The sequence below is a fragment of the Castanea sativa genome, chromosome 7 (assembly GCF_040712315.1).
Source record: "Castanea sativa cultivar Marrone di Chiusa Pesio chromosome 7, ASM4071231v1".
In the NCBI taxonomy this organism is placed as follows: Eukaryota; Viridiplantae; Streptophyta; class Magnoliopsida; order Fagales; family Fagaceae; genus Castanea; species Castanea sativa.
In genome coordinates, this window is record NC_134019.1 from 37,751,010 (window position 1) to 37,774,953 (window position 23,944).

The window sequence follows — 23,944 nt, forward strand, 5'->3', positions numbered from 1 at the left end:
GGAATTACGTGATACATCCCCATCAATAAGTTCTTAGTTGTTTTCGGAATAATATATTACAAGAACCCAATATATGGGGTGAAGTTCATAGAATAATGCTATAGTACCACAAAACTCTCAATTTTTTTTTCACAATTCCACCACTCACAATTCAACACGTTGACAAGTTGTGGTACTAACATTATTTGTCTACATAATGCTCATTCACAGAGAGAATTAATGTGTGTTCAAGAAGGGGGAATCAAATTTGTGTTTGGAGAATGTGAAAACTATTGAAACTTTGTTTGTTTTACTACCGCACACCGTTGGTGCGATGGTCACTCCATAAGTATAAGTGCTTGTGGGTGTAAAGGAGGGGGGCCAAGGGCCGGAGGTCAAATCTCCATGAGAGAACTTTATACACATAGATTATGTTGAAGTAGAAATTCTATCTTATAAAAAAAAAAAAAAACTGTCTGTTTTAACTTTTAAGCAAAAAATAAAGATAAAGGTTGTGTACTACCTATAACGCTTAAAAGAAGAACAATCGTGTGCAGTGGTTCCTACCATTTAGACTCATCACACTATGCCTTGCCATGCAATGCAGGTATTATATAGGAACACATTTTTTCTCAAGAATTTGGGGTCTTCAATAATATCAGTTGTCTGCTACTTTGCAAGGAAACTCTCTGAAATTTTATTTTATTTGGGTTTTTGTCTAACTAGAACAGTTTCGATTTCTAAATATCTTAATTAAGCTAATCTAAGAATTTCCAATATGGAGAACGTTTTTCGCTGTTTCATTGTACTTAGGGGTCTGTTTGGATACCGTTTATTGTTGAAAACTAAAAACACTGTAATAAAATAATTTTTAAATGTGTAAATAGTGTTATGAGACCTATTTTTAATGAAAGTTTTGCTGAAAAAAGAGGTTTGTGGGTCCGTGAACAGTGCACAGGACCCACTGACAGACACTGAATGCAGCTGAAAAAACATTTCAGTTGTATGCAAACGTTCACTTATTGATTGTTTTGCGTGATTGGTCTAGTGGTTTTTAGATCTCTTGTAATCCACGAGATCATGTGTTTTAGTCTCTTCCTTAGAGATGGCAACGAACGGAATGAGACCAAATCATGAGTGCCTCATTGAGCCATTACCCTACCTTGTACCCCTACCAAGCAGGGGCCCACCTTGCCCTATGAGATACTAAGGTTATGTTTGGAAACCATTTTTTTTATAAATTTATTTATAAAAACTTGTTTTGGGGAATATAAAGAAAAAAAAATTTCTTATATTTTTGAAATAAAAAACATGTTTGGTTAGTCGATTTTTTTTTTTAAAATTTAAGAAAAAAGTACTAAATATGTTGTTATTAGGATTTAAACTTTAATACTAACTCATTAAATGAGACAGATTCATTAAATTAAATGCATGTTTTCTTCGACTTTTAATAACTAGAAACTGAAAATATGTCATTTTCAGTTTCCTTCACAAATTGAGTTTTGAGAATAATTTTTGTTTTCTGTCCATTTTGAGTTGCCAAACAAGTTTTTTTAAATTTCAAAAATAGAAAATTGTTTTTGAAAATAGAAAATAAGGGGTAAAAAATAGTTACCAAACATATCTTAACTTCTCCTACACCTAATATAAAATATACATTAGTACAAAGATCAATATTTAATAACATAAACAAAAATCTTTACAAAAATAATAATATTCAAAGTAAGGGTCACCAAATAGCCCATGACCTAAGGCCTGACGCAAAAGTCTGATGGCCCATTGGGCTAATGAGTGGTCTGATCTGTTGTTATTGAGGCCCATGGGTAGCCCACTAGCTTAGTGAGTTAGGCCATGGGCTAGTTTTTTTATGCCCATAGGCACCTGGTGGGCTAGCCCAATAGCCCACCCCGTTAGCCCAATCAGTTGCCCAACTCAATAACTTAGAATTCATAACAAAAATGTTTACATAAATATACATTAATACAAAGATCAATATTTAATAACATAAACAAAATCTTTACATAAATAATAATACTCAAAGTAAGGGTCACTAAATAGCCCATGGTTCAAGTCTTGACCCAAAAGCCCAATGGCCCACTAGGTTAATGGCCGGCCTGGCCCGTTGTTATTGAGGCCCATGGGTAGCCCACTAGCCTAGTGAGTCAAGCCATGAGCTAGTTTTTATGCCCATGGGCATTCGGTGGGCTAGCCCAATAACTCAGCTCGTTGGCCCAACCAGTTGCCCAACTCAATAACTTAGAATTCATAACAAAATATATAGAATAAATATGAAGGATTAATCTTGAGACATTATAAAAGAATTTCTTAAGAGAACTCTCTAAACCACTAAGATACGTAGAGTGATTATGTTAATTTAATTTACTAAAGATATATTTTTCTAGTAGTTTAGCAACTCTGAATTAATCATATGACATTTTTTTATTATTAAAGATAAAAATTAAAAACCATATAAAGCCTTAATAAACAAAATTAAATATGTTTCTATCAACAAAAAAAAAAAAAAATTAAATAGATTTGACCATAAATTTTTTTAATTAAGTATTAAATTCTTTGATTCTTTCCATTAAAAAAAATAGATTGATTATTCTCTTATAAAAAATTAATTCTTTTCTTATAAAAATAATAAAATAAGATGTTAACACAAGCGCATGAGTAGTCCATTAAGCTCAACCAAGTAGCCCAGCTTTCTAAAGACAAAATGGACATTGCTCATGGGCAGGGTCATGAGCTGGGGTTTTCTCTTTCAATTCAGCCCGTTATCTAGTTAATTGCTTACTATGCCCAGCTCATTGTGCCCATGGGTCGAGTAAAAATGGGCCGGACCGGCCCGGCCTGGCCCATTGATGACATTAACTCAAAGTTATAAAACAAATCTTTAACACTAACATAAATAAAAAATTATACACCAAATTATTTAAAGAAACAATAATTCTAAGTCTCAATGTACCAACATAATTACAGCAACTAAAGTTTTTACTAAGTAATAATCCTCTTGGCTCAAAAAAAAAAAGTAATAATCCTCAATAATAATAATAAACAAATTTTAACACCAATACCAAGCCGCAAATTTTACTCAAAATCTTTAACAAAACATAATACAACATCCCATTAAAATAAAGTGAAAATAAAATATTTTTAATGGTCATAATGGTAATTTTGTAATTATAAAAAATACAATAATATTTCAATAAATATGTTCGAAGTAGGTAGGGTGACCAAAATCCATCCTTGCTCCACTCCAATGGTCAAGGCAAAGATTACACCCTATCCCTACGTTAATCCATTACCTCTTAAGGGTAGGAAAAACTCATGAGGCATGGCAAAACATGTGCAAGGCATGGTAAATTAAGGTGAAATTGCCATATCTCCTTTCTATACTCGTCTAGATAATTAATTAGATGTCCTAATAAGAGTCTTGGAGACTCAGTAAATAAAAAAAAAGTATAGATGGAAATGACCATACGTGCCATTTTGATAGTAAGTTCAATGTAAAATGCTTTCAAAAATTTTACGCAGGAAAATACAATTCTTTACTCGTGTCATTGATCATGCATGACCTTTATGGATGGCCTTTTTATGCTGGGTGACAACTTGTGAGGGCAGAAGACTAAAATGCTGCTTGCAGGCCTTATGCTTGCTTCGACTGAGAGAGATTGTGGTTGAGAGATGGAAATTGAGGTTTCCTCTTGCAAAGGTTGTGCAACTTTTGCTATAGTTGTGCATCTGTTAATAGATCATTTTAAAAAAAATTTGATACCACTTTTATGAGAAATATATAAAGTTGTCAAAAAAATTAGTTTTTTCTTTTCTTTTCCTTTTCCAATTAGAAATTTTTTAAATATATATTTTTAAACTAATGCCCTTATGACATCCGTTAACATTTCCTTTTTTCAAATACGTTTAGAGAAAGTCTTAAGTACATAAAATGTGACAACTAATTTCACACCTATTGATGTAACAATCTGTAATTAGTATATCATAAAGTGAAGATAGTGGTGGTCAGTGATCTCATATGACAATGTTGCCACCAATTATATTCTGCAAACTCAATAAGGTGTGAAAAAATTGTGAAATTTGTTGTGTCCATAGCATTACTTATACATTTAAGGCCAGCTTTTTTGGTGGTTTCAATAAACTACTTGTTTTTAAGTTCATGTTGAATCAACTCGTGCTCTAGCCATAAGGTATTATTGATCACAAACGTATAACCATAATATATTAAGAACTACTCTGTTTCTCTGGATCAACCATTTGACATCAAACCGTCCAAGGCAGAAATACATGAGCCAAACACCAATTCACCGTAGTACTGGTGGATCTATCGAAAAAGCATTGCTTTTAAATTGTTTCACACTTCTACTGTTGTATACATGCATACAGCCACTCATCCATGAAAAGAGCATTTTTTTTTCTAGAGTTTGAATCTTGTCTAGAAGTGTTTATGACAAAAGATGAAAATTAAAATGCAGACATAATAATTAAGAGTTGACAACAAAGTAAATTAAGGTGGAAGGGACAAGAGCCTTGTAGCTCAACTGACAGTTGTTTAAATACCCACTCCCCCCATTGTATATATCAAATTATCAAAAAAAGAAAAAAATTAAGGAGAATATGGCTAATGAAATTTATGACATAAGAAAAATTGAAAAGTAGCCTGTATTTATTTTCAATATGCACATCTTTAAAATAGAAAAAGACAAGCAGTTCCTCCCAAGTCCCAACTGATTTTTGCTGTCAATTATTTCATTGCCATTGTAATGAATCTACAGCTTGTTGATGAACCTGTTTGTCTGCAGCTGCCACAACGTTAAACCCTGGAAAATAAAGCAAAAACAAGAAAGCATTTTATGACTAAATTCATCAATTTGATTTGACCATGTAAAATAAGTAATAAATTCTGCCAAACTATAATGAAACAACTAGTACAGTCACAGCATATAAGAAAGCTTTGCAGTTGATAAGCATACTTGTTGCGCCTGAATCAGGAGAAGCGTCCCAGTGAAGCTGATTTCCTTTCCAATCAGTTATGACTCCCCCAGCACCTTCTATCACGGGAATTAGTGAAAGGAAATCGTATGGCTGAGATAAAATTACAATGTCGATTAGGTGGGGGCATAATAGCTCTATGTTCCACAAAATATGATTGACAAAGCAACAAGATTTTAACATAGTCACATTATGTTATCCATTCCAGATTGAGTCAAGGGCACCACAAATCAGAATGGAAAAACCCTGGTGTCAATATTACAGAAAATAAGATTGAGCTAGTTTCCCCAATAACCATCACAAAATGATCAGAAAATTCCCTCCAGCCTATTTGTTTTCTTGGACAAAAACCCAGACAGGAATATCTATTTGAAAGATGCTACTCATGCCATGTTCACTAGTTGCCTTTGTTTGAATACCTAGGAACATTTATTTGTACTTGACAAGAACAGAGATAAACCATCGCCAAACATGCTGGGATTGTCTTAGGAATATAACAATGTCAAATGAAAATGAAAGCGGCTTACCTTCAGACCAGACTCAATAACAAGATCCACAAAGCCAGAAGCCAAAAGAGCATAAGCATAGCAGTCACAGCCATATAATGGCACTTTTACCTGTAGATTATAGAAACAATAAAAGAATATTGGGTATCAATAAGCCATATTTCAATTTGTTCGGCAGAGTAAGAGATGTTATGTAGAATTATTTACTGAGGAAACTATGTAATTTGGTCAAAAGTCTAATTTTTTCTCAAAATATAAGCACCTTTTATACGGCAAGTTATCCAATGACATGACTCAAACTTGGTCCAAATATTTTGTCAGAAATGCTGGCATAGCACAATCTTAAAATGAAGTAAACGAGGAAAAGGATGAGTAACAAAAAAACTACAAAAGCAGTCAATATATCCAAGTTATCATGATTCTCTTTTTTAATAAATCACATTATAGGCACATCCAGCAATACCAGATATTATTGGGTAGTATTTTTAATACCATAAAAAACCTCCTTTTCAAAATAAATTTTAAGCAGAAAACACTGACCTCGTTTCTAACACGAGCAAATGCTTCTTCGGCTTCTCCGCTAAACAGATGTGGACTTGTAGTATACCTAAAGAGCAAAAATACAAAAATGAAACAGGATATAGATCACTACTCACAGAACTAATGCACAAATATCAGTCCACCTAAAATGCCGATGCAAGGAAAATATATCATGTTTTACTTCCCATACAACTTCTTTTTTTTTTTTGCTTCAGAAGAATATCTAATCATACAAGTAGGCTTGTGACAGCTTTGGACAAGAGCGAGTAGACACTTCTTGTCCATTTAGAGTTGTTCTCCTTCCACTTATCCCAATCCATCTTTCTCTCAGAACAGGCTGATCGATTATGCCAAGAATCTGGAAAAAAAAAAATGCTTATAATTTCAAGAAGTTTTTGATTAATTTCACAAATTGAATTGACCATGTAATTATCTAAAATCAATTTGCATATTTCCACTCATGAGAACAAGGGTGACAATTAAACGGTTGAAATCTAGCACAAGGACAGGCATGATATACAGTTCTACACACATACATATGTTAATGGGAAAAGACAGCTCACATGCCCTAGAGATTACAAATTGCCACTTGAATACAGACAAAACCCTTATCAATTGGTAGCAATACATATACTGATGTGATCAAGGCAACTTTCTTCCCTCCATTCTTCCTTTCTTACTTTTTAACATTCTCTAAAATGAGTATTTAAAACTCCAAATCCAAAGAAAAAAATAAACACTTGCTTTCTTAAGCCAAAATTTTGTGATTTCAAACTTTAGACTAAAAAATGTAGCTTAAGGAATTCTCACCGGTGTACCCCTGTAGAGCAATGCAATAAGGGTACCAAACACGGGCTTTCCTGGAGCAAAGAGAAGTACAGAATTAGTTGTATATGGCTTGAAAAGCTTAAGCTCAATGATGATAATATTTAAAGAACAGAAATAAATATACCAGTGATGAAACTCTTTGTCCCATCTATTGGATCTAAAACCCAAACATAGTCTGAAAACTTCTCTTTGCACCTCCATCCATTTTCCTCTCCATAACTGCAATTACAAATCTTGTGATAAGTTAGAGGTAAGAAATAAAAAATGAAACATCATCTCTCATAATAATACAAACTTGAACTTTCTTTTCTTTTTCGATTAGTAATTTACAAATGCACACAATGGGTCTTGAATGCATAACCTCACCCCACACCACTATTTTCAGTACTTCCATTGGATTGCTAAGGTCCTTAAGGAAAACATAGGGAAGGAAAAGAAATAATAATATCTTTAACTTTAGATTATCATAATGTGGGACTTGAGAGAAGGAAGTCTAGACTTCACAAGCTTAATACAAGAACTTGGCGTAGGTTAGGTGATCTTTTCAATCCTTTAAGGAAAAGAAAAAAGAAGTAGGCTGTTCAACTCTCTGACCAAATCGGCCAGCACTGACAAAACTACATTGAGGCCACTGGCAACAACTGTTGCAACGATGTCCAAAGCAGTGGTCGGAAGGGATTTTTGAAAAAACCAATTAGTTGCAGTCTTCAGCTAGAGGTTTTGAAGACCAACGAATACCACACCAACTGGCTCCCCTTTTGTTCCCCCTCTATCCCTCCGCCCCTCTGCCACCTCTCATCCTTTTTCCTCATCCAGCCAACCCCTCATTGTCTGCCCCTCTACCCACTTAGATTGGCTGCCAAAAAACCCTCACTGTCTGAGCTTGCTTCCAATCTGTCAAGAAACCCACCAGCAATCAGATTTGGTTTCTTCGCAGCAGGCATTTTACAAAAATGTTCCTTTCCTTTTGCCCACTGGCAACACAAACCAACTGCACTGATGGAAAATTGCAGACCAAAGCTTGACTTTCCAACATGAAAAATCAATCAGGTCGGTATGGCCAAACCCCCTTCCCAATCCCCCCACCCCCACCAAAAAAAAAGCGACACACGGACTAATGAACGGCTCTAAAAAATAAGTACAAGGACTCAGCATATTTTCTTTCTGCTTATTTTAAGTAGGAATTTTTTTTTTTGGGGAAGGGGGGGGGGGGGGGTGCATTTCATAAGTAGTAATCACATTCACATAACTTACATTGCATGTGAAGGAAAATTCTCCAAAATAATTGAAACCATAGATTCCTCTGCTTCTTTATCTGCAATTGTTACAGGACCTACAGCAAATCGAGTGAAACATGACTAAAGCAACAAGTAAAAAGAACTAATGTGACAACTATGATCATATAAACCTTTTTTTACAAGTACATTTTATAGAACACGAAAAGAAAGAAAAGGAAACAACACCTAGTACACAGGTAGTGTACTAGCAGCGCATAGCAACAAGATCATATAAACCTACCACCATTATTCTTAGCCTGGGTGTTCAGAAAAGTACAAAAAGAAAAACTTTAACTTGTGATTCTCTAAAATTATGCACTTCTGGGACAAGTAGTAGTCTCTCTTCAACTAAGCCTTTTATAATGTAAGCACTTCAGTTCAAGGAAGTCAAATCAGCATAAGGCATGAAAGTTCATCAAGTTAGAGATTTTATCCTCCTCAGATTTCCCAGAACCCCAATGAAGATTTAGCAGATTAACTGAACCACATTAATGCATAAGTATTTTGGAACATCAAAACAGCATAACCTACAGACATTTAAGCTTCTTCTTTTTATATTTTTTTTCTTCTTATAAATTCTTCTTAATTTTCCCATTTTTCAAGATTTAACACTCAACCCAGCTCACATACCATTTGGATTGGTTGAGGCAACAAACATGACCCAGATATTCCATTCATTTTCTTTTCCTCCATCCTGTCATCAACCATTTGAAGCACATCACACAGTTCCAAAGTCAACCCACTCTTTAAAATAAATAAATAAAATCTTTAACTTACTGAAATTCTCCCAAGTTAAATTCCCAACTTCTATGCCAAAATATAGCTAAATCACTTTGTTTATCAAAGACATAAATTTTGATATCCGTTTCAATTTCTTAACAATGCAGTACAGCCAACAACACAAAAATGCAATCACTTCGTTTTTCCCCAACCTTTTCTCACAAACCAAACAACCCAAAATTACTAACTTCTTACCACAATTATAACCAAAACAACCCAAAAATCTCTACAGTTTTCAATTTTCCTCAAAGAAAAACAACAATTCAAACAAAACCCAACAAAATTTTCAACTCAAAGAAAGGCTTACTCTGGTCCTCCTTGTCGAGAATCTCGAACTTGTTCCTGAAGTACTTGCGAATGACTTCTCCGGCAGCGTCGGCGACCGTGTTGGCGACCTGGGCAATACGATCGAGCTCGGATTGTTGGGGGAGGTCTAGTTGAAGGGTGTCGATTCCATTGGAGAGCTTGGAGTTGATGGACATTGGAGCCGGTGATCGAGAGTGAGAAAGAGAGAGTGTTTGTGGGAAGCGAAGGTTGGAGATGTTTGTGTTGAGAGTGAGGAATGAAGAAGAAGAAGAAGAAGAGGTGGGAGAGAAGGAGAGGAGTGGTGGGGTTTGGGAGAGAAGGTGGGTTTGTGAGTGTGAGATCATTTGTAGAGACTCTGAGACTGAGAGAGAGAGAGAGAGGGAAGAGAGGTTTTAAATAATAGCAGAGAGAGAGAGAGAGAGAGAGAGAGAGTGGAGGGGCAGAAGTGAGGGAGGTGAATGATGTAGTGAACTATATCAAATGGGATCAAAATCTTGTCATAATTCCACTAACACAGTCCATAAAAGGAGAAAATAGGCAATTAGCCATATTTATAGAAGAATGTAATTAGTAGGCAGTGGTTCAGAAGAATATAGATTACTAACATCTCGACTCTTAGAGAGTCGATTTTGAGCCTATAAATCGACTCTTATATACTCGACTTCCATGCTCTGATCACATCTGATGTGGCAATTTTCTACGTGGCGGCCACCTGAAAATCGAGTTTTTAAGAGTCGATTTATATATCGACTCTTGAATACTCGGTTTACATGTGACGTGTACAACACGTGGAAGCTAGTTGAAGTAAGTTGATCCACCTGGAAATTGAGTTTTTGAGACTCGATTTCTAATAGGGTTTTTCAAAATTAAGCCTCTCTCTCGCACAGACCTGACCTCTCTCCACTCTCTGTCACTCACCCTCTCACTCTCCCTCTCGTGCCTCTCTCACAACCTCTCCACCTTCTCACGCTCATAGCTCTCCACCCTCTAACGCTCGCGCCTCTCTCACTCGCCCCCTGAGCTGTCACTCCACTCTCTGTCAAGCACCCTCTCCACTCTCCACTCTCACTCAGTTCTCAGGTATGCTCTTCTACATATTCATTGTCATATATTTTATTTGATTTTAGGAGGAAATATATGTCATTGATTTAATTATTGCATGATATTTGGCTTTTTTTTTTTTGAGAGAATAAAATTGTAGCTCTGGATAGGTTGGGGTTATATTATATATATCTTTATTTTTGGCAAATTGTAATTACGTGCATTATTGTGAAATTTACAACGAATCCTCAAAAAGTAGTTCTCAAAGTTAAATATTTATCCGGATTCATAGGCTGTTTAAGCAATTGAGGCCTAGTCATCCGTGAATGTGTTCTGCTTTCTACTGTAGAATCCAACTGTCACAAATGGAACTTGCTCATGCATTAGATACAGTATTAGGATTCCAAACAGCCAAAAGTTTACATTAACTTGTGTGGTTCCTTCAAAGAATGAACCAATAGACAAATAAATATGCTGGGAAGGGCAGGGAGGTTAGAAGAAGCAGAGAAGATGGCATTAGAAATACCTGCTGAGATTCTTAATGTTGTGATTTGGAGGACGCTTTTGGGTGCTTGTAGCTTTCATGGTAATGCTGAGATGGGTGAGAGGGTAACCATGAAGATATTGGAGATGGAGAGGGCATATGGAGGGTATTATGTACTCATGTCCAACATCTTTGCAGGTGTTGGAAAGTTCGGAGATGCTGAGAGGTTAAGAAAAATGATGGATGAGAGGAATGTCTTAAAAGTTGCAGGCCACAGTTTGGTTTAACTGAAGGACAAAATGGGTGATAATGGTTTGTACAGATTCTGCCTGTAGCTCTAAAAGCTGGGGGCAGTACAGAAGAAATCACATGTGAGGAATTTTCAGAAGATGTACTAAATGTTTATAGTGTCCTAGATTAGCATTACACAGAGACCTAAAAGATATATCAGGTCAGTACCTTTTCTCATAAGCCTGAAGCACAAGACACAAGTATTTAGTAAATTTTTTTTCAAGATGTCAGAGACGAAGAAGAAAGATCATTTGGTGTAAAAACTATTTAATTCTTACTTATCAAAAAACAAAAGGCTGATTGCAAAAAGAGCTCTTGAAGTTTATGCCAATTTGTTTAACACCTTGAACCCTTTTGTTTCCTCTCCCACAATTTCTGATGCAACAAAATTAGAATCCATCATTTTACCGTCTCTTTGCAGGCCAAAGGGTATACAACTGTGTGGACCCACATAAGACGTGACCATCCACAGACCATTTAATTTAGCCTTCATGAATGCCCCAATGTACCACTTGCAGTTGGTGTCAATGCACGCGGCGCACAATTTAGTTTTGGTCGACCTCCGGATTATAAAATTTCTATTATCCTTTGCTGCGTATATTATCAATGCACGCTTCACCGCCTCTTTATTTACAAAAGTCAACCCTTTATTAAAATGCATCCCATCTTCCCAAGTAGAAACAAATGGTATCTGAAGACGTGAAGGATCAACCATATTTTCCCAAGTATTTGCGGAGAATGACTCGGCAGGAGGTGTATAGGCAGTGGTCGTATTTGTAACATGCTGGACGCCAATATCATCTTCCGCATCACCTTCATCATGGCACTCCATATTTTCCTCTTCAAAATTGGAAGCAAGTTCATGGTCATCCACATCCTTCTCAAAGTCGCCTCGCTCAATCCTCTCTTCGTACTCATCCATATCATCGAGATTTTCATCACTATTCGCAAAATGATCTTCGTCCTCCACCCCCAAATATGTCTCTTGAGGTTGAAGTGTTTCACTAGTATTGGCAGCATAATCTTGAGATGGGAATGTGTAACCTCCCATTGTAGTGCATCCATCGTCTAATTGCAAAGATGTAGTTGTTTGTTGCTGCAACTCCTCGACATCAACTTCTGCGAGCGGCTCGGAACTTACGTACAACTCAGCAGCATTTACTTGGGGCATTTTATGGATCCTATTAAACATGACCTTTACATGTTTATCTTCTTTGATCGCCATGTATTTGTAATTTATCCGTTCATGAAGGACTTCTTGTGGGTAACGATAAATAATATTTATGTCATAACAAGTAGGGCTCAAACTTAGTTCTTTCATTATTTTCATCTTCAAATCATTCAATGTCTTCAACTTACGACGTATCATCATGTAATAGCATTCGATACTCGGCCCTTGAAATGCGAATCCGTCAATCTGTTCAGGATTGAAAAGGGGACCACCGTAGTATACATTTATGTCAATATTCTTCAGAGATTGTGAACCTATTAGAGTCAAGGGTAATATGTTAGTGACATATTTTAACACAATTACAAAACATTTTTATGTACTCAAAGTACAAAAATTACAACTTCTTACATCCAACACACCCCACATTTGCATATACTCACTCCACATCACATACAAACACAATCAATCATTATCATTTCATACTCAAACAAATAAAAAAACTAAAGACAACACTTACCCCCACTACAAAATTTCAAATCATTCTAACAAAAAAATAATAACAAATATTAAACCAAACAACAACAAAAATAGCCATGATAAAAGCCTAACAATACAAATATATATATCTTAAATATTTTTTACTTCTTATAAAAAAAAAAAAAAAAAACCTAGCATATATACACTAACTTGTTACATCATATGCATGTACAAACCCCACATTAGCATATATACTCAATCATTACCATTTGTTTCTAAAAAAAAAAAATCATTAATCATACTCAAATAAAAAAAAAAAAACTAAACACACAAATCTTCAAATCATTCTATCAAAAATATAAAGAAAAATAACAAACCAAACAAAAAAACTCATGATACATACCCATAAAAAATCTAACATTACATATATATAACTAACAATTACCCATAAAAAAACCCTAACATTACATATATGTAACTAACAACTATTCAAAAAAAAAAAAAAACTAACAACTAGAGAGGGTGTATAAAAACCTTACTTGACATGAGAATGTGTAAATGGAGGGTGAGTTTGATTTGAAGTTTTGTATGAGAGTGAGAGAGAGAGAGAGTGAGAGAGGAAGAGAGAGCTGCTGGATTTTGTTTTGCAATGGCAAACGGCAGACCTCAGAAACTTATTATTGGGTGATAAAAAGCAGCTGCCCTAGCCACGTGGACTAAAGTGGACCAAACATTACAAATCGAGTCTCTGAGACTCGATTTCCTTTAAAAACCGACTCTAAAAGACTCGATATCTACCTGGAGTCCCCCTTGGTCCATTAAGAGTATTTAATTTTTCACATGTAAATCGAGTCTCTAAGACTCGATTTCCAGGTGGCCACCACGTGGAAAATGGCCACATCAGATTTGATTAGAACATGGAAATCGAGTCTTAAAGACTCGATTTTTAGGTTGAAAATCGACTCTCTGAGAGTCGAGATGTTAGTATTTTATATACTTTCCTTTCGGAGCCTACTAACTATATTCTTCAGCATCCATGCCTAATGGCCCATTTTCCCCGTCCATAAAACATTGGTGAAAACAAAAAAAATATAAATATAAATATAAATTGAAAAATTAACTGATAAATATTCAATATTGTTAACACTCCTAAGGTTTGGGTTTTTTTTTTTTTAAACAAGATAAAATTTCTACGCTAGCCTAATTTAAGTGTATATATATGTGTGAAACTTTTTCTTGGAGACTTAAACCCCAATCCTTACTCCTCACACCTTATAAGTATTTATACTTGTGGAGTGACTATCACACTAAAGGCGCGCGGCGGTCTAAAGTTTGGGCTAATACTAACTAGGTTTAAGAATTTTCAAAACTGACTAATTTAGTTCCTAAACCCAACTTGATCCTAAATTGTTACTTATTTTTCTTATCTCTCTCATAGTAATTAGGAACCAAGTTTATCGTTTTGAAAAATTTTAAACCTAGCTGTCGTTAGTTTAACCTCATCTCATGAATGTTAAATGTATTTTGCTGTTTTATCCATAATTATTTTAGGAATTGTATTAATGAAATTATGATATGGCATAATCTAGACAATTTATTTTATATTAAATAATTAGGATTAAAAGAACTTTACTAAGTAGAGAACTCTACATGGTCTTGATCCTTTTCTTTTTTTTTTCTTTTTTTTTTCTTTTTATAGGTGAATTCAACTTTACCTATTTAAGGTTTATGAAATGATGACCCTAAACATTTCATGAAATATCACTCACTCTTTGAAATTAAGATTTGCATATATTTTCTTGTAAATTAAGAGACAAACCATTTTAAAAGAAGTTTTGAGACAATAACTAGTAACTATTCTGATCAAGAGTTAACAGAAGGAATGAGTGAATGAACAAAGATGTGGTAAAAGGGCCAACATATCAAAATCTTTTAGTTCAGATTTTCTAATATATATGTTAGACAATTAACCTCAATACTTAAAGTAAGTAATGTCCACACTTGAAGTGTCTTCTTCTTGAAAAGACACTGCCAATGGTGAAATTAAATCCATCTTACAGAATCTTTATTGGAATTGATGGATCTTCTACCTAGTTGTAATTTTTTTGAAATACATAAGTTGTTCATAGCTAAAACAATCACAATCATAAGAAAAAATTATGTTCAAAAGTGAATCATAAGAAAAAATTATGTTCAAAAGTGAATATGAATTCTGTTGTCTTGGTTTACACAAACAGTTGAATAGTTTGACATCATGTTCGCTAATGGGATAATAAACTCAATAGTCTTTCACATATGAAGGTTGAAAGCCACAAGTTACCTCTCATATAGTTACTTTTCATTTACTTTCTTTTTGTTTACATTCTTATTTGTATTGCTTTTAGTCAATTTCATTCATGTAAGAGACTGTTAAAAAAAAAAAAAAAAGTTTTGAGAAGCGGTTACCAACTTTGAGCCAAAACAAAAGTGAGATCCACCCATCTTTTAAGGTGGGTCTGTATTGGGTCATGTTCTCTTCCACGAAGAGCATAACGTCATATAATCACTTGCTCAAAACAATTAAAGGGTCAAAAATTGACTCCAATTTTCAAAAAAAAAAAAAATTTTTGACTCCAAAAGAATCTTCTTGAAATATAGGTGAAAATACATTACAAAATACACTCGCTCAAAACAATTAAAGGGTCAAAATTGACTCCAATTTTCAAAAAAAAAAAAAAAAAATTGACTCCAAAAGAATCTTCTTGAAGTATAGGTGAATACATTATCCCACGTCATAAAGATTATAGTTTATACCATATTATTGGATATTGAATTGGACCCTAGGGGCATCCCATTTTTGTGGAAAAGAAAGGATTTCTCTCTCACATTTTTGGTTTGTGGAAAAGAAAGGATTTCTCTCTCACATTTTTGGGGATAGGTTGATCGTGGTGGCGAGCTAGATTGGCCTGTCCAATATTCTAATTACTTTTTAACTTTCATATTTTCATGAATAAGAGTCTTTTAGAGATGGACCCAGATTATAATGCTTTTTCTGTGTAAATTACACAAAATTATCATATCTTAGAAAACAAACGTTCAAGAAATTCAAAACACCACTGCAAGATACAAAATCTATATTAATTAGATAGTATAAAATACTAGCCTTGATAAGAGAGAATCCTTTCATTACGTTTTTTTCTAGTAGGCATAAGTTTTGTTTGTTCTTTTTATTTGTTCTTTTTATTTATTCAATCGTTAAGACAGTTTATATTGTGTGTGTATATTACTATATTTACAAAATCACAAGAAAAGAACATTTTATGCATTAAAAGTGCTTAAACCAGCAAATCAAAGATTCAAAGTGAACTTACAACAAATTTATTACATGTCAATACTTGGAAGTAAAAACTTGATAAATTTATTAATACAAATCTAGACCTACATGCACACCTCGGCAAGAAACAAACTTTATAGACAGCAAATTACATGCACATGCACATTTACACACAGCTTTTTTAATGGCTATGGTGGCCTGGCAATTTTTCCTTGATTTTCTTTATCTCACTTTTCTTCTCATGTTCAGGGTAAGGTTGAGCACCAGGGCCGATGGCACCAGCGGATATAGTGGTTGTGGCTGTGCTTGTAAAGCTCGCTGTCTGTGACTGCTCCTCCTTGCTCTTCCCACCTGTTAACTTCTCCTTTATTTTCTCCTTTAAACCCTTCTTCTTCCTTCTCCTAACTTCCCCACCTTGTCCTTCAATTTCACCTTGCCCATCATCCTCAGACTGCAGACTGCAAATGAAGCCAAACATACATATAAAGAGAATGGAAAATAAAAATTTCAGCATAAACAGATTAAAATCACTTATTACTTCTGACTTGTAAATCATCTCTGCCATATACTTAGTTACTTACTGAGGCTAATCTAAAACAAAGATACAGAAACTATAAATCTTAAGAAAAACATTTTCCTTTAACCTTTGACTACTATTAAGTTATTAAGTTATATGATTGGTACATTATAAAAAAAAAAAAAAGTATTATGATTGATACATAGTAAAAATGATGTCAATAATAATTTGTAGTGTTAAGTGATAATCTCATGTGAAAATAAAATTGTTCCAATCACAACTACCATCTACTTAGGCTAATCTAAAACAAAGATACGGAAACTATATATCTAAAGAAAACAATTTTCTTTAACCTTTAAACGACTATTAAGTTATATTATTGGTACATAATAAAAATAGTGTTACGAATGATACATGGAAAAAATGATGTTAATAATAATCTGTGATGTTAGTAATGATCCCATAATAAAAATAGTGTTACGAATGATACATGGAAAAAATGATGTTAATAATAATCTGTGATGTTAGTGATGATCCCATGTGAAAGTAAAGTTACTTCAATAATAATCTGTCAATTTTTTCTTTACTATTTTTAGACTAAAGCTCACCGAGCCAGAGCTGGAGCTACTGAACCGAGAAAACCCGAGCTCATGTTGCTGCTTCTGTTGATCCAGCTGCTGATCATGCTTTTTTGCACCATCAACACCAGTACTAGCAAAAGTTCCCCCAGTGGTTTCTCTATCTGGTTCATCATGGATTTTTGTGGTGGCCACACCAGTAAGGTGCATGGGGTGACCATGTTCATCGGTCAGTTGGACTGGGTTGCCATGTTCATCAGTGAGCTGAATTGGTTTCCCATACTGATATCGTATTTCATCCATTCTTTGCTAATAACTCAGAGAAATTCTAGCTCTACCAAATAGCAATAACAAGTTATTTCATTGAAGCCAAGGGTGGAGCTTATTTTTAAAAGGGAAAATGATATATACGGCGGTAGTGTTTTTGCATGTAGCTTGAGTATTCACAAGTGTCATTAAGAGTGCAAAAAATACATGAACAACAGTGCCACGTTAGCTAAGGGAGGGCATGTGTTGCTCTATTGAGTGACATATGTTCATGGCTCTGGCTTTTGGGTAGAGATGAGTCCTAAATATGTTATAGTTATCTCCAATCCAAAATAAGTTTGAGATTTGCTTCCAATTTTCTGACATATGTTTGTCACTTTGTATACATTCCGAGTCAAGATTATTTTTGCCTATACTTAAAATAGCTCGTAGAATAAGTGCATTGGATAAACTCTGAGAGATCGTATCCAAAGTGTTTGCTCACACGCCAGATTCAGACCATTACACAAAGTTTCTTAAAGAGAAATGGGAGCATATACAGCACAACACAATGACAAAGTGTTCAAAGACATTCTGGTTCTTGCTGATTTGAAATAATGGGGCTATGCTCTTGGAAGTATGATTTAAAAGGAGAGCTTGTTGGTCAAATAGAAGAGGCAAATAGTGTAAACTGATACCCAAGAATTTCCCTGTTGGATCTTTTAGAGGAGTACATTGACTTCCTCGTTCCTCATAATCAAAGTTTTTATATTTATAGTATTGCTTTTTGGGTTGAAGAGTCATCTTCAAGTTCAATGCCAAATACTTGTTGCTTAATTAGGTTAACCAAAAAAGAAATGAAAAAAAAAATGACACCAAATTTCAAACCTATACTGTTAAAAGGTCTCCATAGCAATTATTTTCGTCCACCGACCTCACCAAAACTCAATGCAATTGCAATTAGTCAAAACTCAAACGCATCCACAAGTAAGTCTTTTTGGTCGACCATAAAAGACGTTCACATCAAAACTTAATTGTCTAGAAAATACTGCCAGTCGTGAAAGCAACACAACTTTATGCTTTGAGACAAATTGTACGTTATTCCTTTATTCCTTTCTAATGCTCATCGAGAATTTAATGAAAAACAAAAAAATAAAAATAAAATGGGTACGACAAAGAAAAAGGCACTTCTGAAGTAGTCTAATCGAGCTATTGTCTATGTTCATCAGCAACCACAATTCTTCATTACTTTGCAAGGATTAATAATTCATCATCAAGTATGTAAACAGTGATGTAATTCATCAACAGAAAATCACATTGTAAACCTATTGCCTAGCAAGTACCACCCCTTCCACCAATGCACACAATGGTAAGTGGGCATAATATTGCCCTTTGGCACCTCCACGGTCCCTTAACCATACAGATTACAGAATCTCATTAGGATCAATTCATTTATGTGTCCATGCAAAAAACAAATTGATCTGTACAAAATAAGAATATGAGATCACCAGTCTAATGATATGCATTTTCATTCTAATATATTTTTCGTTTTTTTTTATATTGAACTGTTCCTTCTATAGATTCTCTATTCTCTTCTTTACAGTCCTTAACTCCACAAGCTCTGTTGAAGTTTAGAGTGTGTATGCAGAAGAAGATTTTTTCATAACAAAATCTTGATGAATGACATCTTGCAATCTTCATAATTCTTTTGTCCAAACTGAGATTGTAGATATCAACACTGGAATCTGTATGTATAAACAACACTGAGTCCAACAAGAATCCCAAAATTTTCAATTATGAATTGTGTGTTGGGTATTTGGAGGTTCAAAAATAAACATAAGCAAGCATATATAAGAGACAGAAAATGCTCACCTCCTAACAGCATAGAGTTTGCTCACTCCTTACTTGATTTCACCCAGAAGAACCCCTTCTTTCTCGTAGAGTGGTTCTCTGATAAGGTTTTAGATCCTTTTGAGCCAAAGGAAAAGTGCCGCCTCAAGAAAGGCTTCCCCAAGGAACTTCTCATGCTGGAACTGGAGGCCATCTTGGGTCCTTTCCCTTGACTACTTTTCAAACGTTCAAGCACAAAAGAATCACCATCAAGATCACTATCCACCACCCGGTTCCTTGATCTCTTATTTCTAGCCTTAAAATCCATTTCTGCTTTCAATGCTTTTTCAGATAATTTCAGGGTCTGTTTCTCCCCAAAAGTACAAACTGGGCAAGCCGGATCATACTTGTTAATTTCAGATGTCATAGTCTCCAAACACTCAGCATGATAAACATGCCCACAAGTAAGCACGGCAACTACAGAAAGCTCATTATTAGCAATAATCTTCTGGCCACTCCATGAGGATTTCTCAGTCAAAAGTTTTGAGCAAACCCCACATGTTTGTAGATCAACAGAGGGAGAAGTTGATATTCGGCTACTGGATCTGGTTAACTTCTCACGATTAAAGCCAAAGGACTCACTATCAAAAGACCACCTGTCTCTATTAGAAGAGGCCATAAGCCCAGAAAAGGCATGCATAGACCAACCATCTGAAGAACCCCCCCGGGAGCCCCTAGCTGATTCATTACTCCAAGAAGGGAGCACTGGCCTTTCTTCGGAAACTGAGTAGCTGTCTGGTGACTTGAATCCGGGGATTTGACTATCAGATACTTGCCTTAAAAGCTGGTGTCCTGGAGAACGACGGGGCCACCTTGATGGAGTTGTGCTAGCTGGAGGCAATTGACCTTGGGATGACAAGGGGGATGCAGATAATGAAGAAGTAGAAGGCAACGACAGTGATGGTTTAATAGGAGATGGAAATGAAACTGTTGGAGATTCCTTAACCTACAATATGATCCGGAAATGTTGGGGGAAAAGTCATATTTGGAACAAAGAGTATAAGAGAGAGAGAGAGAGAGAGAGAGTCATAAAGCAGATGAATAAATTCCCTTCATTGGATAAGCTATACCTGATCCAGACTCACATCCATAGAAACATTCCTTGAAATAGATTGATCTGATATATACACAGAAAAACCAATCAGATACCTCAATTCACAGTTACTGAAGATTACAATCAGCAAAAGACAAGACAAGAGGTGGGGTAGGGGGATGTACTTGAAAGGTCATCGTTTTGATAGGTATAGATCTCGTTATCCTAATTGCTGAGCACACTTTTTTCAATAAAATGTAGAATAGAAACTTATGCATGCACACACACACACATATATATATGTATGAATGCATTTCTTTTCATAAAATACGTATGTATGCATGCATCCTTAAGATGTTATAGGCGGCCAGCCAAAATGAAAATCCAAAATCCATAGGACATCCATCAGATTGGTGTTACAGCTCCACAAAAACCAGTTTCTGGCAGAAACAGAAAAAGAAAACTATTTTTTTACCTATAAAGCTGAAAAGTTCAATTTTATTTTTACAACCAATATTGAGTTGACCATATTTATATAAAATGACAAAAAATAAATTTGAAATATTAAAAGAACTATGCAATGAAAAACAAGCCCGCCTAGTGGACAACAACTTTTGGGCATCACCAAGACTGGATCTAACCCCATTGTCTTCAATGAGTTTATCTTTTTTTTTTTTTTTTTTTGTTGATAAATGTCTTCAATGAGATTATCTATCAACAACTCACGAAGAAAACTACCTAATAGTGATGATGATATAGCCATGAACAGTTAACAAATATCAACACAGTACCAAAATTGTACACCGTCTCATGTCCCAAACTACTTGTGAAAACTACATATATGCACAAGGCGTAATATGAATTTCAGCAATATAGGGAAAACTAAAGGGAATGTAGCCTTATAGGTAATACTCGTAAAATTCTTTGGCGTGTGTGTGTGTTCTTGAGGGGGGAAGTAAGAGAAGAAAGAAATGCAACATCCAATTTCCAAATATTCGTTTCACAATGTCTCTATCAAATAAAAACAACCCCTCAAGCAGTTGACCATTCATTTCCCAGTTTCCTTCACTTTATTCATCATGTAACTCTTCAGCAAGACTATCATTACTTACAGTCAATTGTGTTCAGCTCTGGCATCATTTAGAAAAGAACCATGTACAAGAAAATGAAAACACTCGCCTCTCCTTCTCCTTGATCGCCTAAAAATTTAGATTTGTACACCCCGACTATAACCTAAATCCTTCCACTTGTCTAATTTCTTCCATATGGCTATTAGCCTATAATGATATCCTATATAACAATTGACTGAAAGGCCTTTGTCTTTATTTTCAACTGAGTCCCCTATAAAAATGTCATCCTAAAATCAATAAAAATGCATGAGAAACTAAATTTTTATATGTAATTGATAAGGAACTAAAGAACATATTTAAGCAAACATGAAAGATCTTACACTTTCCAATTATGCAAGAAATTAATTTAAGATATTAAATCATAGGCATTACTCTCTTGTATGATTCGTGTGAACTAGGCTTACACTTGTTTTGTGCTTTTCAATACATTACTTACTTATCATATACAACATTCCAAAAAAAGAAAGGTATATGAATAGGAATTACTCTACCCAGTGCAGCATGTGGAAAAAAAACTTGGCATTTTATCTCAGATTTTATTAACTCAGATTTTCATATCTAACAAATTCACTCCAACATCATAGGAAACACCATATAGTTTAAATTAAGAACTTCCCTTTTCAAAAAGTACCTGAAGCAGGAGTCCTCACTTGCCTAGCAGTTCCTTCAGAAATCAGGGACTTCTGCCATGTACATCTTCGAAAATGTTCCAAAGGACTTCCCTCCTCAGCAAAGGAAGGTTCATATTTATTTTCTGACCCATCATTCCGGCTTATCCCATCCGATAACCAACCAATAGAAGTCTCCTCACCAGCTACTCGTCCCCGGTTATCCCACCGAAAGCTCCACGTTGGCGAATACCGAATGTTCCTATGCAAAATCTCACCACTCGATCCATTCTGTATAGTCTTGTCTCTAGCAGCAACACAACACACAGACCCCATACTCAAAACACTTTTACACACCACCACAACTTCAAACTCTTAACAGCAAACCATCAACTCTCACTCATAACACTTATGGCACCACTACCCAATACTCTGTTCGCTCTACAAAGCAATCACCATAACAACAATCAAATTAATCAAATTCCACAATAACACTAACTATAGCATTGATTTCAAAAGTAAAACTCAATTCTTAACACAAATCCCTAACAACGCAATCAATTTCAATTGTTAATTACACTTCGATTCGATTCGAATTGAATTAGTTCTTCTAGGGTTTCACTTTGTTCAAAGCAGTACCCATTTCCATTTTAATCTAAAGCAACCCAATTTCTATATCTACAAAGTCAATCAAAAAAATTAAAAAATTAAAAAACTTTGACTTTGTGAACAAAAAAATAAAACCCACTAAATTTTTTATCTGATTTTCACAAAATTGGATAAAACAGTTTTATCTGCTTTCAACAACAAACTCAGTATCCACACCAAACCAAAAATACTATAAAAAAACAAAAACAAACGAAAATAGAAGCAGAAAATAAGGGGTTTTTGAAAATCGAATCAATCTGCTAATCTTAAGGGAAAGTTTTAGAGTGAGTCCAAATCAAAAAGCCCTAAAAATAGGAAAATAATAATTAAAATTAAAATTATAAATCGAAAGACAGAGAGAGAGAGAGATCCGAAATTAACGCTAGAAAAGCGGGAATTCTTAGTCAACACTGAAAAATAATTTTGGACAACACAGAAAACAAATTTGGAAATATTAAAACTAACAAATAAATAAATAAAAAGCTATATATATATATATATATATATATAAGAATTTAATTTATATGAAAAGAAAAAGAAGGAACCGGAGGTAATTCGAACCGTACCTGTTTTTTTCTTGTGTGTGAGTGCTGAGAAAATGTTACAGAGAGAGTTTTAGAGAGAGAAAGTTTTTTTTAGAGAGAGAGAAAGAGAGTGAGGCTGCTGTGTTGAGAGAGTGCTCTCTTCTCTTTGTCGTTGCAGAGAAGAGAAGAAAGGGAGGGTTGGAGTTGGGTTGAGGTCGTTTTTGACGGTTTTTATTGGGAGTAACGGCGTTAGAGGTTGTGGTAGGGTTGGACCGTGACTTTTTAACGGCGTTAAGTATTGCACTGTGTAGGAATTTATGCCACGCAATATTTTTGAGTATTTTGTATGTCGGGTAAATGTCCAAAAAATATATAAAATAATAATAATAATAAAATAAAACATTTTTGGTCGGAAAAAATGTAAACTTGATGAGTAGAAGTGGTACATGGAGATTTTTGTCAGGTCGGCTGGTACAAAATTTCTAGTCTATTTTAATATATATATATATATTTTTTTTTAATTTTATAATCTATTTTACATCATATTTTATTAATGTATCAAAAATTTTTTTTTTTCACACGTAATAATCATCGTCCACTATTTTCTCTATCCTAAAGATACGTAAAGAAAAGAATCAAGGGATAAACAACTAGGGTTTGACTTACCTTTTTAAAATGAATCTCATTTTGTTTTAAGGGTTCGGTTAATGTGTGCCCTAAGGGCACACATTAACCTATCTATTTATGGTAAAAAATTTTCGAAAATTGAA

General features: G+C 34.7%; 3 protein-coding genes across 4 annotated transcripts; all 3 read right to left on the reverse strand.

The window, feature by feature from the left end:
• Positions 1 to 4,475: 4,475 nt before the first annotated feature.
• On the reverse strand, positions 4,476 to 9,696 carry LOC142642298 (bifunctional phosphatase IMPL2, chloroplastic). The gene is made up of 9 exons (XM_075816650.1): positions 9,225 to 9,696; positions 8,115 to 8,193; positions 6,985 to 7,079; positions 6,843 to 6,892; positions 6,266 to 6,390; positions 6,033 to 6,099; positions 5,514 to 5,603; positions 4,968 to 5,079; positions 4,476 to 4,814 (listed from the first exon to the last, which is right to left on the reverse strand). Exons 1-9 carry the CDS (start codon positions 9,565 to 9,567, stop codon positions 4,744 to 4,746), a joined length of 1,032 nt encoding a protein of 343 aa, XP_075672765.1. The 5' UTR covers positions 9,568 to 9,696; the 3' UTR covers positions 4,476 to 4,743.
• Positions 9,697 to 15,986: 6,290 nt separating this feature from the next.
• On the reverse strand, positions 15,987 to 17,688 carry LOC142643142 (uncharacterized). The gene is made up of 2 exons (XM_075817683.1): positions 17,126 to 17,688; positions 15,987 to 16,451 (listed from the first exon to the last, which is right to left on the reverse strand). Exons 1-2 carry the CDS (start codon positions 17,396 to 17,398, stop codon positions 16,182 to 16,184), a joined length of 543 nt encoding a protein of 180 aa, XP_075673798.1. The 5' UTR covers positions 17,399 to 17,688; the 3' UTR covers positions 15,987 to 16,181.
• Positions 17,689 to 18,562: 874 nt separating this feature from the next.
• On the reverse strand, positions 18,563 to 23,380 carry LOC142643141 (uncharacterized). 2 transcript variants are annotated; one of them, XM_075817681.1, is made up of 5 exons: positions 23,217 to 23,380; positions 22,026 to 22,443; positions 20,302 to 20,348; positions 19,214 to 20,177; positions 18,563 to 19,086 (listed from the first exon to the last, which is right to left on the reverse strand). In XM_075817681.1, the coding sequence occupies exons 2-4, from the start codon at positions 22,336 to 22,338 to the stop codon at positions 19,236 to 19,238; spliced, it is 1,302 nt and encodes a 433-aa protein (XP_075673796.1). In that variant the 5' UTR covers positions 22,339 to 22,443; positions 23,217 to 23,380; the 3' UTR covers positions 18,563 to 19,086; positions 19,214 to 19,235. The 2 variants fall into 2 exon arrangements, with proteins under 2 accessions (XP_075673796.1, XP_075673797.1); XM_075817682.1 differs by having other exon boundaries at positions 18,563 to 19,104; positions 23,217 to 23,364.
• Positions 23,381 to 23,944: the final 564 nt, after the last annotated feature.

Bases quoted from the DNA above. Each gene is read 5' to 3' on its own strand.
- LOC142642298 (XM_075816650.1), bottom strand. From the start codon at position 9,567: ATGATCTCACACTCACAAACCCACCTTCTCTCCCAAACCCCACCACTC. The intron at 6,391-6,842 runs GTGAGAATTCCT...TTTTTTTTCCAG, and splicing joins TGCTCTACAGGGGTACACCG to ATTCTTGGCATAATCGATCA. The intron at 6,100-6,265 runs GTATGATTAGAT...TTTGCTCTTTAG, and splicing joins AAGCTGTCACAAGCCTACTT to GTATACTACAAGTCCACATC.
- LOC142643142 (XM_075817683.1), bottom strand. From the start codon at position 17,398: ATGGATGAAATACGATATCAGTATGGGAAACCAATTCAGCTCACTGAT. The intron at 16,452-17,125 runs GTGAGCTTTAGT...TGCAGTCTGCAG, and splicing joins GTAGCTCCAGCTCTGGCTCG to TCTGAGGATGATGGGCAAGG.
- LOC142643141 (XM_075817681.1), bottom strand. From the start codon at position 22,338: ATGGGGTCTGTGTGTTGTGTTGCTGCTAGAGACAAGACTATACAGAAT. The intron at 20,349-22,025 runs GTACTTTTTGAA...TGTATATATCAG, and splicing joins AGTGAGGACTCCTGCTTCAG to ATCAATCTATTTCAAGGAAT. The intron at 20,178-20,301 runs GTATAGCTTATC...ATCATATTGTAG, and splicing joins TGGATGTGAGTCTGGATCAG to GTTAAGGAATCTCCAACAGT.